This window comes from Dromiciops gliroides, chromosome 1 (assembly GCF_019393635.1).
Source record: "Dromiciops gliroides isolate mDroGli1 chromosome 1, mDroGli1.pri, whole genome shotgun sequence".
NCBI lineage: Eukaryota > Metazoa > Chordata > Mammalia > Microbiotheria > Microbiotheriidae > Dromiciops > Dromiciops gliroides.
Genome location: NC_057861.1, coordinates 335,952,217 through 335,965,694, shown reverse-complemented (window position 1 = coordinate 335,965,694; position 13,478 = coordinate 335,952,217). Strand labels below are relative to the sequence as shown.

Sequence of the window (13,478 nt, the reverse complement as noted above, 5' to 3'; positions counted from 1 at the left end):
GATTTTTTTTTTTTTGGTGAGGCAATGAGGGTTAAGTGACTTGCCCAGGGTCACACAGCTAGTAAGTGTCAAGTGTCTGAGGCTGGATTTGAACTCAGGTTCTCCTGACTCCAGAGCCCATACTCTATCCACTGAGCCAACTCGCTGCCCCTCCTATTAAGTTTACATGATCTAAATAATATATGATGGACACACTTTACTTGACCTCAGCCAACTCTTCTTATATGCAGAAGACACTAAAAAATCTAAGCACCTTTAACAAATAATTGGACTAGGAAGTGGTGGTGGTGGTGGTGATGGTACATGGTAGCGGTAAATGGATTAGGTCTACTTGAAACTGATGTGGTCTGTTGATTGGGAACAAATTACTATAGAGTTTAGGGCTTCTCAAATGCATCTTAGAAATATTCAGATGAAAGGGATTTTCTGAAGCTCTGAAACTCAGGGAAGGTCTCAAACTTTAGGATGTGGTTCTCAAACATTGGTAGTGGATCCCTTGGCTAATGACAAGTGTTGGAACATAGAAGTACCAGTCAGAATCACTCAGGGATGTCAGAGGCCATCTAGTCTAACCTCTTTTTGACAATGAATCCCCTCTATAAAATCCCTGAGAAATGGTCATCTATCCTTTCCATGAACAGAAACCTATCTCCCTATCCCCCCCTCCCCACCCAAACAAGGCAGCGTATTCCAGTATTAGATGATTCTAATTGTAGAGCAGTTTTTCCTTAAACTGAGTTGAATTCTACTTTATCATGGCTTCTCTTTGTTATTATTTGTTATAGTTATTGACTCCATTCCTGCTTCTAATCACTGCAAAACCAAAACAAACAAACAAACAAATCATCACTGTATCTTAAGAGAACAATGAGGGACAGCATTAGTAGATTATTAATTCAGGTCAGAAATAAAAGTATAAACACTGTCATATTGTACTGCACAAGTACTGCAAAAAACATACTTGTGGACCATTTGGAGGAATTGCAAACCATTTACAGATCGTATCTTGAAACCCAGTTCTATAGAGAATTTGTTCATTAGAATGAAAGCCTGGTTTGCTTTTCTCATCTTCCTTCTTTCTATTCCTTAGTTCAGATCATTAGCTTAGTGACCAACTCACTTACTCCTTGTATTTTCTTGTATCTCTGCCTCTCTAATTTTTCATCACTGATTTCCTTTTCACCCTATCTCATTACACCCCTGTTGGCTTGGTATCTGCTACGATTGCCACCCTCCTCCAATCACCTACTGCCTTTTCCCATTGCTATGGTGTGGTCTTTTTCCACATCCAACACCAAGGAAGTTTGCTTTGTCTGTAGCAGTCCTCCAGAGCAGGTCGCCCGACTATAACATCTTTTCTTCCAAATGTGCTGGACTGCAATGCAACTTCTCGAAGACCTCAGGGATATTTTCCCTTCTTCCTGTTACCTTCAACCCAGACTCTCAGAACTGACTGTGAAGAGTAAAACAATAGCATTCAGGTGTATTTTGAGTATAAACTCCCAGGGAGTAGGAACAGTATTAGGTATTCTGCTCTCTACAGTGCCTAGCCCAGTGCCATGCATAAGCAGGCATTTAATGAATGCTTGATGATGGTGGTGGTGGTGATGGTGATGCTGGTGTTCATGAAAATGATAATGATGCTTCATCTTGGCTCCATCTGCAACCCAGGACTGATCTCTGGAAGGACAAGGAAAGTTGATACAAGAGCATCTCGGTGTGACGTAGTTCCATGGACTTTTCTTAAGGCCCTTAATTCATTTTTTTTAGTGCTGTGGTAAAGTTTTCTAGGGCATCTCTGAAAGACTGAAGCAAGAAGGCTCCAAGCTCATTGCTTGTTTCTTGAATGTCGGGGTCATAGCTTCCAAAGAGGGGTGTAGAAGCCTTGATGTCTTCCCGATTTGCCTGAAGTAGGATCGTATGAAGTTCTTCTGTAATCTTCTCATATTTCTGGTGATCAAATTTGGGGAGGGTGGCATCATCCAATGGGTAGTTGACACCATCTGGATAGCAATCTCTTGGCACTGGGAACTCAATGGATTTCATCTTGGGGAGTTGACAAAAGACATTGAACAGGCATTTCAATGCTTGTGAGGAAAGTGGGTTCCCAAGAAATTTGAAGACTTGTAGTTTCTGGCAGGGGGTCAAGCCCACAATCATCATGTTAAGGTTTCTGTCCTCAATGTTGCATTCTTCCAAGATCAAGACCTTCAGGGTACAGGAGGCTTGGCTGAGCAGTTTGAAGAAGGTGGATGGGTAGAGGTTAACCACATTGTGTCCACTGAGGTCAAGCACCTCCAGATGGGGAGCATGGAGACAATTTGCTAAGTAGGCCATATCTGCATAGTTCAGGGAGCAGTTAGACAGGTCCAGAGTTCTCAGGGGAGTTTTTAAGGGGCTGCAGTGAAAAATGCAAAGGAAAATGGTTGAGAGAAATAAACAAAATTAGGAATCGACTTCTAAAAACTTGAGGGTGAAACTTAACTGATGACCTCTACTTGCAATGATTCCTACCAATGGAGGCCCTTCTTCCTATATGAGGAACCTTCCGAATGCTATAGTTGTTATCGTGTAACATCTCTGTTGGAAGACAAGTTCAGCTGGGGAGAAGGAAAGCTCTTCCCTTTGGAATAAAAGCCAAAGCAGTCTAGGTCCCGAGAAGTTGGAGATGGCTGTTCTCGGGGTCTCTCTACCTTGTCTGGAGAGGCTGGAGCAGGGAATTCTCAAGGCCTCTCTGCGTTGTCTACCATATTCCAACTCTTGGGTTGATTTGGAGGGATATGAGGGAAAGAACACAGAGGCACATTATAGTTCATAATATGTGTATTGGGAGTTTGAATTTATCTTACTGAGTGCTACAATTCTGGGCATGAAAGCAGTTGAGTTCCAAACCCAGTAAGAGAGAGGTGGGAGGGCGGCTAGGTAGCGCAGTGAATAAAGCACTGGCCCTGAATTCAGGAGTACCTGAGTTCAAATCCAGCCTCAGACACTTGACACTTACTAGCTGTGTGGCCCTGGACAAGTCACTTAACCTGAATTGACCCGCAAAAAGAGAGAGAGAGAGAGAGACAGAGGTGGGAGAAGGGAAGCATTAGGAGGGGCTGGTATTTGAAAAGGCCTTTGTCTTTGTAAGAGGAATAGAATTGTATAAGTTCATTATTAAACACCTCTGTTGAATAAAACACAAAATCCATGCATCATGAAAGGGGAGTGAAAGAATCCTGAGAAGGGCCAGACACTCCCCCTACTAAGGCAAGTCAGCCCCTTCTCTGCAATTTAAAATCTCAGAGAGTTGCCCAGAACAGTGGTTTCATTCTCAGATAGAAACAGGGACCACTAAACTACACACAAAAATCCTTGTGAGCCGCATCTGGACTCAGGAAATCACAAATGTTTATGTTTCTTTTTTTATTACTACATCAACACATTAAAATTGAATAGGGCTTACATTTTAATCTTGTTTGGGCTGCATTTGGGAGTGTTGTGGGGTATATGCTTCACTGAGAGATTCCATGACTACTCTGAGGTCAATGTGTATCGGAGGCAGGATTTTAACTCCAGAGGCAGAATTTTAACTTCTGGTCTTCCTAGTCTTTTTTTTTTTTTCCTTTTTTTTGAAGCAGTTGGGGTTGAGTGACTTGCCCAGGGTCACACAACTAGTAAGTGTCTGAGGCTTGATTGGAACTCAGGTCCTCCTGAATCCAGTGCCAGTGCTTTATCCACTGCACCACCTAGCTGCCCCAGCTTGGTCATCTAACTTTTCCTAGAAGACCTCCAGTGATGGGATCCCACTAATTCCCAGGGGAGTCGTTTTGTTTTGGGGTTGTTCTAATTGGATGTAAATTCTTCCCAATGTCATGCTATAATTTATCTCTCTGAAGTTTTTCCTCATTTCTAGCACTATCCTCTAGAAGCAAGAAAAACAAGATTAATTTCTCTTCTATGTGACAGCTCTTTAAATATTTGAAGACATCAGTAATGTCCTTAAGCCTTCTTTAGGCTAAACATTTCTCATCTGGCATAGTTTCATTTTCCCTCCCTCTCCTGGTTACTTTCTGGATACACTGCTGTTTACCAATATCCTTCCTAAAATGTGGTGCCTAGATCAGAATTCAGTATTCCTGATGTGTTCTAACTAGAGCAGAGGACCAACAGGGCTATAACCTCCCTCATTCTAGGCACATCTTTCTTCTTCTGATACATCCAAAGATCATACTTGTCTTTTGAACATCCAGACCATTTGGTTAATTCCAATAAGCTAAAGCCTCAGAGCTTTTATTCATGTGGACGTTTGTTTCCCCCCTCTGATGTTGGTACAGTTGTTTGTTTGGTTTTTTGAACCCAAAGACAGGACTTTGCATTTATTCCCATTACATTTAATCTTATTCTTTTCAGCACTAACACCCTAACCTGTCATCTTTTTAGATGGCGATTTTGTCATCTAGTGTATTAGCTATCCCTCCTAATTTTGTTTCATCTACGAATTTGATAAGCAATGATTTCTCTGCCTTCATCCAAGTCATTGATGAAAATGCTAAAAAGGGTAGGGCTCAGGACAGCTTTGTGACCTCACTCTTTCCCCGAGGCTGGCGTTGATCCATGAATCATTACTCTTTTTATCTGTTCACTCAACTCATTGCAAATCTACTTAGCTGAAGTATATCCTTATCAATAGGTCCTTATCTTTTCATTCTATCCACAAGGATATCGGGAGAGGCTTTGTAAAAAGCCTAGCCAAAATCCAGATATACTACACCTAACACATTTTCCTGATCTTGGCAACCATGAAGAAGAAAATAGAAATGGATTCGGAAAGCAAAGGATGCTTTCTTGCCAGAAAGACTAAATTTGTTTGACTCCAGAGGCAAGAACTAGGACCAATGAGAGAGAGTTATGGAAAAGCAGTTTTTAGTTCATTATTCAGAAAAACTTCCTGAAAATCAGAGCTATTAAAAATAGATTAGAGGGGGCAGCTAGGTGGCGCAGTGGATAGAGCACCGGCCCTGGATTCAGGAGTACCTGAATTCAAATCCAGCCTCAGACACTTGACACTTACCAGCTGTGTGACCCTGGGCAAGTCACTTAACCTCCATTGCCCCGCAAAAATAAATAAATAAATAAAAATTTTAAAAATAGATTAGAGGGGTTAGCAAACTATAGCCCATGGGCCAAATCTGTTATGTTTCCTAATTTTATGTGAGCTTAGAATGTTGGTTTTTTTTAAATTTCAGAATAAATTTTTTGGGTATTTAAATGTATGGTGTTTATTTATATTATGTGTTATTAAATGAAATGTATGGTATTTAAAAATTTTAAAAACAATTCTTTTAGGCAGTACAAAAAATAGAAGTCAGGTAGGGTCTGGTTCACAGGCTATAGTATCCTGACTGACCCCCAGACATGATCCAAATGGACAGTGATTTCCCTGTCACTGGAGATCTTGGAGGCTAGGTGAACCCTGGTTGGGAATGTTGTAGAAGGGATTCATGTTTGAGGCAGAGGTTGGACTGGATGACCAGAGGTCCCTTCCTGCTCTGCCACTCTGTGGTTCCATGTGATTAAAAAAAAAAAAGTATTGTACTTTACTAGAAAGGGAGGTGGGGAAAATACAAGGGCAGAATATGGTACCTGAAACTCCCAATAGTGATTGAGGAAATATTTGCTTTGAAATATAGAATTTGAGCTCAACTATCATTGTTAGAGTATGCCTGTGAGGAATTTAGAGACTCTCTCACAGGAAGTAGGGTCATTACAAATGACAACAGGCATCAAGGTTCAGTACTTAGCACAGTGCCTGGCACATAGATGTTTAATAAATGTCTATTGACTGGCAAGGCCAAGAGGAAAGAGCAAAGAGACAGTGGAAGGTTAATACTTAAAAAGAGAGCATGTAGAAGTCTAGAGTTTCTCCTTCCCTACCATGTGACAATGATTGCTGTCAGTTGTGAATCTTTCTATTCCAATAGAAACAAGGACTGTGAGCTCTCATGGCCTCCAGAAAACATTCTTACCTCTTACCTCATGGATGTTACTTTCTCAGTGTTTTGATTTGATGCATTTTTAGGTATAGATTTGCTGCTTACTCCCTTACTCCTTTCCTTAGCTCTGAACCGTGGTGAGTTATACACCTGACAGGTAACAATGAGCATGGCTAGATCTGGCCACCTAAGCTGGGGCAGTCAGTTTGGAGATAGAAGCTAAAGAATATTTTTCATGGATTTCAACTAGCCCATCGGCACTATGGTAATATATTGATGCATTCTAACATTATTAAACTGGATACTGTTGTAGCTTTTGGATAGAAGAGCCAGAGGGTCCCCCAAACAACAACTATTTATCAAGCACCATCTGCTATGGGCCAGACATTGGGCTAGGTGATGGGGATACTGATACAAAGAATGAAATGATTCCTCCTCAGAATGAGCTTATATTCTAACTAAAGATTGGGGGCTGGGGGTGGGAAAAGGCTATAAATTTATTTATGATTATTTAAATTGAATGCACGACTAGGAATTCTCAGAGCCTTCAGTGGACATTAATAAACAAGTTAAACTTGACCTGGGGCAGCACTCATGTCTTGTTCTCTCTTTGTCTGTAAGCTGAATTTAGATGTAACTGATATCCTAGGCTGGCATTTAATTCCAAAACTAAGTTGCAGTTGTTGTTTTAAAAGTTTGTTTTGTTTTCATTACTTTGATTTGGGATTTCATCAGTGTGGGAGCTTCTTACAGCAGCCCTTTCATGTCTCAGGAGGCGGTTTTATGAATTATGGCCAAATATTCATCATCCAGAGGCCAATTTTCTGGTGAGAAGTTTTTGTTCCTCATGAGCTAGGCTAATGGGCACACAACAGCCACATGTTCTGTCCCAATACCTAAACTTGAAGCCCTTTTTAGCTGGGTAGGACCTGTAATAGCTTGTGTTAGCCTTTGAAAACCCAGAATTACCTTCATATGACAATAGAGTACTGGGTTATGACCTGAGTAGAGAACACTTTGAAAAACGAAAATAATGTCTAGTAATGTTAACTCTAAGCGGGGGGGGGGGGGGGGGCTAGTTTGAAATGAGTACAAAGACCAAGAATGTACACAATACTCAATATATCTCTTTGTTGGTTAATTTTAGACCATGCCTTTGGCAATCAGGATTTATCTACATGCATGGGTGAGGAGGACAACTTTTGAAGCAATTCTGAAATGGAACATTTGAGCCCTTAGCCTTTGACTTACTGTGTCAGAATGACACGTCATTTAAAACCCAACACATGTTAAATGAGAGAAATCCATGGCATTGACAGAGGGGTCAGAGAAGTGTCTGGTTTCTCACGCAGAGGCAACTCCCTATGGGAGTCACATATTCTAGTGATTCCAAGTTTTGCCCCAAAAGGAAAAGGAAAGAAAAAAAATCATAATGCTAAAAGGTGGAGAGGTATATTTACTTTCTTTTCACTACACAACCCACCAGAAATGTGCTAAGATGATATGGCATTGGGGGCAGCTGGGTGGCACAGTGGATAGAGCACCAGCCCTGGATTCAGGAGTACCTGAGTTCAAATCCGGCCTCAGACACAACACTTACTAGCTGTCACTTAACCCCAATTGCCTCACCAAAAGAAGAAGAAGAAGAAGAAGAAGAAGAAGAAGAAGAAGAAGAAGAAGAAGAAGAAGAAGAAGAAGAAGAAGAAGAAGAAGAAGAAGAAGAAGAAGAAGAAATATGTGCATAGTCATTGAAAAGGTATCAGTTTACGGTATGAAGATACATGATGAAAGGGAGTCTAATAGAGACGGGAGCTTGTCAAGGAAAGGGAGTAATGAGGATAACTGTCTAATAGGCTGATCTGATCAGAACAAGAACATCTAGTCAACTAGCAGGTCTTACCATGGTTATTATTATTATTTATTTTAATGGTGTTTGTGAGCATTGCTAACACTGTGAAATCTGTCAGAAGGATAATAGAATTTGTGTTGGAGAATCATGACATGACTACCAATGACTCAATCGGGTTGAATACATCTTTAGGAATATACATCTTCACCTGGGAAGACTTACATGAACAGATATAAAGTAAAGTGAGTAGAACTGGGAGAACATTGTACATAGTAACAGCAATATTGTAAGGATGATCAACTGTGAAAGACTTAGCTACTCTGATCAATGAAGTGAACCAAGACAATTCCAAATTCTTATGATGAAAAATGCTATTTAACTCCAGAGACCTGATGAAATTTGAATGCAGATTGAAGCATACTTTTTAAACTTAAAATTTTTTTTGTTTTTCTTTGTTTTCTTTTGTAACATCGCTAATATGGATATATGTTTTGCATGATTTCTCAAGTATAATTGATATAAAATTGCTTGCCTTCTTAATGAGGGGAAAGGGGTGAGAGGATAGAAGAGAATTTCTAACTAAAATTTTTTTTAAAAATGAATGTTAAAATTTGTTTATGTGTAATTGGAAAATATTTAACAAAACAAAACAAACAGATATGTATTTATTTAATAAATTTGATTTATGAATTTATTTTTAAAGAAATTTAATAAAGAAATAAGGAAAAGAAAATATATCTTCAAGCTCATTAGCTTCAGACATTGAAAATAGAGTTTAATTCATAGAAACACAGCATGTTGGAACTAAAAGGGATCTTGGAGGGGATGGTGTGTGTGGATTGTCTAATCAAACTCTAATTTTACATAAAAAGAAACTGAAGTCAAGGGAGGAGAAGTGATTTTTCCAGTGTCTCATTTGTAATAAGTAGGAGAACCAATTGTCAAACCCAGTCCTGATTCCAAGTTCAGTGTTCTTTCTGTTTTTCAATGTTTTTGTAAATTTGCTCTATGTGCTAATTCTTGTTGACTTTGGTAATTTAAAAAAATTAATCATCTTTTATTCATATGTTTAGAGGCAGCTAGGTGGTGCAGTTGATAGAGCACTGGGTCTGGAATCAGAAAGACCTGCGTTCAAATCTGGCCTCAGACATTTACTAGCTGTGTGATCCTGGGCAAGTCACTGAATCTCTGTTTTTCTTAATCCACTACAGAAGGAAATGACAAGCCACTCCAGTATCTTTGCCAAGAAAACCCAATGGACAGTATTGGTTTGCTATGTTTCACAGGGTCACAAAGAGTCAGATATGACTGAACAACAATAATTCATATGCTTATTATCCATCTCATGTTAATATCTAAACATCCAGTGTACATAATCCTCAGGTTCTAGACTGTTCAGCCATTGCTATTGAATATCCGAAACCATTTTTCAACTGATAACAGAATCTGGGGGTGTCCTGGAGACATCTCAACATGAACATGTCCACACCCTTCTTTCTTCCAAACTTTCGATTTGTGTTGAAGGTGACACCTTTCATTCTCCCAGGTTCAAAACCTCAGCATTATCCTCAAATCTTAACCCTATCTTGCTCCCCATATTCAATCAATTGCTAAATTTTGCTGTTTCTTTCTACTCATGTGCCCACAAATTTAGTTCAGGGCCTCATTACTCCTTTTAAGTATCTCGTTACTCCAGTCCCTTCTACATACTGCTTTTGTTGTCGTTCTGCATTTTCAGTTGTGTCTGACTCTTTGTGACCCCATTTGGGGTTTTGTTGGCAGAGATGTTGGAGTGGTTTGCCATTTCCTTCTCCATCTTGGTGAAAATGATTTTCCTAAAGTTCATGTCTGACCATGTCTTTCTCTTCTACTCTTTTTGTTTTGTTTTGTTTTGTTTTTGTGAGGCAATTGGGGTTAAGTTACTTGCCCAGGTCACACAGCTAGTGTCAAGTGTCTGAGGCCAAATTTGAACTCAAGTCCTCCTGAATCCAGGGCCGGTGCTTTATCCACTGTGCCACCTAGCTGCCCCCCATTCTCTTCTACTCAGTAAACTCCATTGGCTCCCTGCTGACTCAAGGATAAAACAGAAGCTTCTCTTTTTTATGTTTTAAAGCTCCAGCCTGTCTTCATTTCATTGGACAGTGCTCATTCCCCCTCACTCCTCAACCCAGCCAAAACAGTCTTCTCTTTGTTACTTACATATAACTTCTTGTCTCTGACTTCATGCCTTAGGACTGGTTCTCTTCCAGGCCTGGAACACACATGGTCTTTACCTGGACCTCACAGAATCCCTCTCTGGTTTTAAGATGCAGTCCAGACAATCATCTATTGTATGGTCTTTCCTGACCCTCCCAACTGCTAGTACAGTCCTTCCAATGCCATCTTGTATTTAACTTATTTTGTTTCATTCATTGTATTTGTATACCTAGTGCCTAACAAAGTGAGTGGTACATAGTGCATGTAGTCAATTCTCAACTCTCACAGGGGGAGCATTCCTAGAAAATGATGCAAAAGTAAAAAACAAATATTGAGACATTGAATCAATGGAAAATAGGGTGTTATTTTCCCTCAACCACCAAAAACTGTAATCTTTTGCTAGAAATTACTGAAAATACACTTTCCTATATACATTCTTTATAGCAAGTCATTAAGTCTGATAATATGTACTTTTCTTAACAAAGTAACCATGAAACAATCCACAAAAAGCAATACACAACTTTAACACTATTAGATCCTCCAATATTTTTTTTTTTGGCTGGGCAGTGAGGGTTAAGTGACTTGCCCAGGGTCACACAGCTAGTAAGTGTCAAGTGTCTGAGGCTGGATTTGAACTCAGGTCCTCCTGAATCCAGTGCCACTGCTTTATCCACTGTGCCACCTAGTTCTCCTGATCCTCCAATTTTAAAAACACTTTTATACAAAATAAAATTGGTAACATACAAAACATTTTTCTCACTACTAATTCCTTAGAATTCTGTGACCTTTTGTGCTAACATCTCAATTAAAAAAACAAACATTAATTTCAGACAATATTCACTTTTCTTAACACGAGAAATCTATGGTACTATTCCTTACAGCAAATGAAATTCATAAAACTATAACATTTTAAAACCTGAATCTTACCTTCTACCATATCAGATGGCAATGTGAGGGTGTTGTACCATAAAAGTTGTTGGTTTATTAACACCAGACTTGCAGCAAACAAGGGCCACAGACATTCCAGCACAAAGTTTATCTAACACCTTTATTTTCTCACTAAACCTGATTTTGTATACTTGGGCTTAGAGCCCAAAGAACCTGCACTAGGCTTTCAGGGGCATATAAGTTTTTAAGGCAAACAATAATAATATGCAATGAATGCCTGAGAAGCTCTTTACAATGGTAGGGTGAATCAGACCAGTGAAGCTCCCAGTTTGTCACCAGCTGCTCCACAAACTTGTGTTTATTGGCCTCTCATTTTTTTTCTCTCCTGAGCATAACCATGAATATACACAGGTTTCTGAGAGTGAAAATGAGGTTACTCATAAAATCACACAAGTGCAAATGAATGTTGAATTATTAACTGTACTTAATAAATGTGTATTAATTGATTCACTGATTGAGACAAGGATTTGCAATACCTAGCAAAGAATGCACCTCAAACACTATCATATAATGAATTAGAGCAGCAGGTTACAACTAGTTATCGAACTCCCCTGCTTTGGGTACTGCCTAATTCTCTCTCTATCTTGGGGGTGGAAGTAGCTCAGAATTGTTCATTTACAAGCTCACCCTAGATTTACCAGCCTACCACCATGCTTTCCTCAGCCTATTTTCCTCCAGGCAGAAAAAATGGGCCATCTTTTACTTGCTCAGGATCTGAGAGGCAATGAGTATAACTTCCTGAACAGCAGACCAAGGAATGTCCAGTGATGTCACTTGGTCAAAGATTCCAAAAGAAATCACTGCATCTCCACCATGGCCTCTATTTACCCTTGGTGACCCTTTGAGCACTTCTGCCATCCTTTCTCTCAGAGGGAGGGAGAGAGCTTGTTGCTCTGACCTCTTGCTTCAGCTGCTTCTGCCTCTGCCTTCATCACCAAGAAACAGTTTTTGCTTAAATTTATACTGAGTCATGTGGTTGGGATGTATCTGACTCAGAACTGTGGAATTCTGAACTTGGCCCCAAAACTTGAAGATATTAAAAAAAAGAGATGTAAATGCCAGGAAGAAACCTTTTAAGCCTTAATGCCAATATCCAGTACTGTTATCTGGATGGTTTCCTAATAGAAACGAAAGCTCCTGTTCTCTAGGACTAGATGATTTTCTTTATGCTGAGATACACGGAGCTGCCTTTGAGCTAAAATATACCCACAATACCAAAAGAACCCTTTATTTCTACCCCATGTCCCCTGCCCAGGACTCTTCTGATTCTGCATGGGAGATTCTGATACTTGAATCATGTTGCTTGACTAGGAAATACTCGTTTTGATTAGTGGTCTCTCCTCTTCCCTTTTTTTTTTTTTTTTTTTTTTGCAGGGCAGTGGGGGTTAAGTGACTTGCCCAGGGTCACACAGCTAGTAAATGTCAAGTGTCTGAGACCGGATTTGAACTGAGGTACTCCTGAATCCGGGGCCGGTGCTTTATCCACTGCGCCACCTAGCTGCCCCCTCCCCTTCCCTTTTCAACTGTGGATTTATAATCCTTTTTCCAGAACCTGACCACCCCAGGTTATAGAACCTGCCAGGATCAGTATCTCACCTGAGCAGCTTCCGAGTTCTCCCTGTCAGTATGGAAAAAGCCAGGCTCAGCTCCCTGAGCTGGGACATCCGGCTCAGCTTCTCCCCAATGCTGGTGAGGATGGACTCATCTTCTCCCTGGAGCCGGCGCACATTGAAAGCTCTTGCGGGCAAGGTGAGCGAGACCAGCTGGGGAAAGTCCAGGTGGTTGAGTAACACCTGTAGATGCTCCATCTCTATGTGCACGTTATGCACAATCTCCAGTTTCTCCAGAGAGTCGGGCTCCACCAGGCGCAGCATGTAGAAGAGCTTCTTCAGGCCTAGGCTGTCTGCCCGGAAGGCCACACAGCGCACCTTGAGCGGGGAGTGGCATCTCACCATCAGGGCCTGCAGCGCACACTCATAATTGCCCTCCGTGACAAAGAAGTTGATGAAGACATCGATGCCAATGTCCAAGATGCTTGGGTTGAACGGTCGCCTCTGCAGCTCCACCAGTACATCAAAGCAGAGTCTGGCCAGGAGGCTCGTCCGGCCCCACCTCCCCAGAGACGTCTGGCATTTGCACAGCTGAACTTCCACATCTTGGATGCCCGTGAGATTGGCCGTTCTCAGCCTTTTGGTGTAAGTCGGGGAGTCGTTCAGTACATAGTCTTTGAGCCCCATCAGACAGGCTTCCAGACAGATCTTGCAGGCCCGAGTGCTGAGGTCTTCTGGGTAGTCAGCTGTTGGCCCCAACAGGTTCCCGAGGTTGAATTCTTCTAGCGGCCAGTTTTCCAACAGGTCGTGAATCACTTCTCCTTGTTCCAGCAAATAGCTGGCTTTAAATAGGAGGGGGTAGAGGTTATATGCCACATTTTGCAGACTCTCCCTGGTCACTTGGGCATTAGACACCAGGGCTTCTGCACTCGCAAACCTCAGAGACTTCATGATGCC

General features: G+C 40.9%; 1 protein-coding gene across 1 annotated transcript; it reads right to left on the bottom strand.

Annotated features, from left to right (window-relative positions):
* Positions 1-672: 672 nt before the first annotated feature.
* Positions 673-13,478, bottom strand: LRRC14B (leucine rich repeat containing 14B). The gene is made up of 2 exons (XM_043975921.1): positions 12,568-13,478; positions 673-2,398 (listed from the first exon to the last, which is right to left on the bottom strand). Exons 1-2 carry the CDS (start codon positions 13,470-13,472, stop codon positions 1,753-1,755), a joined length of 1,551 nt encoding a protein of 516 aa, XP_043831856.1. The 5' UTR covers positions 13,473-13,478; the 3' UTR covers positions 673-1,752.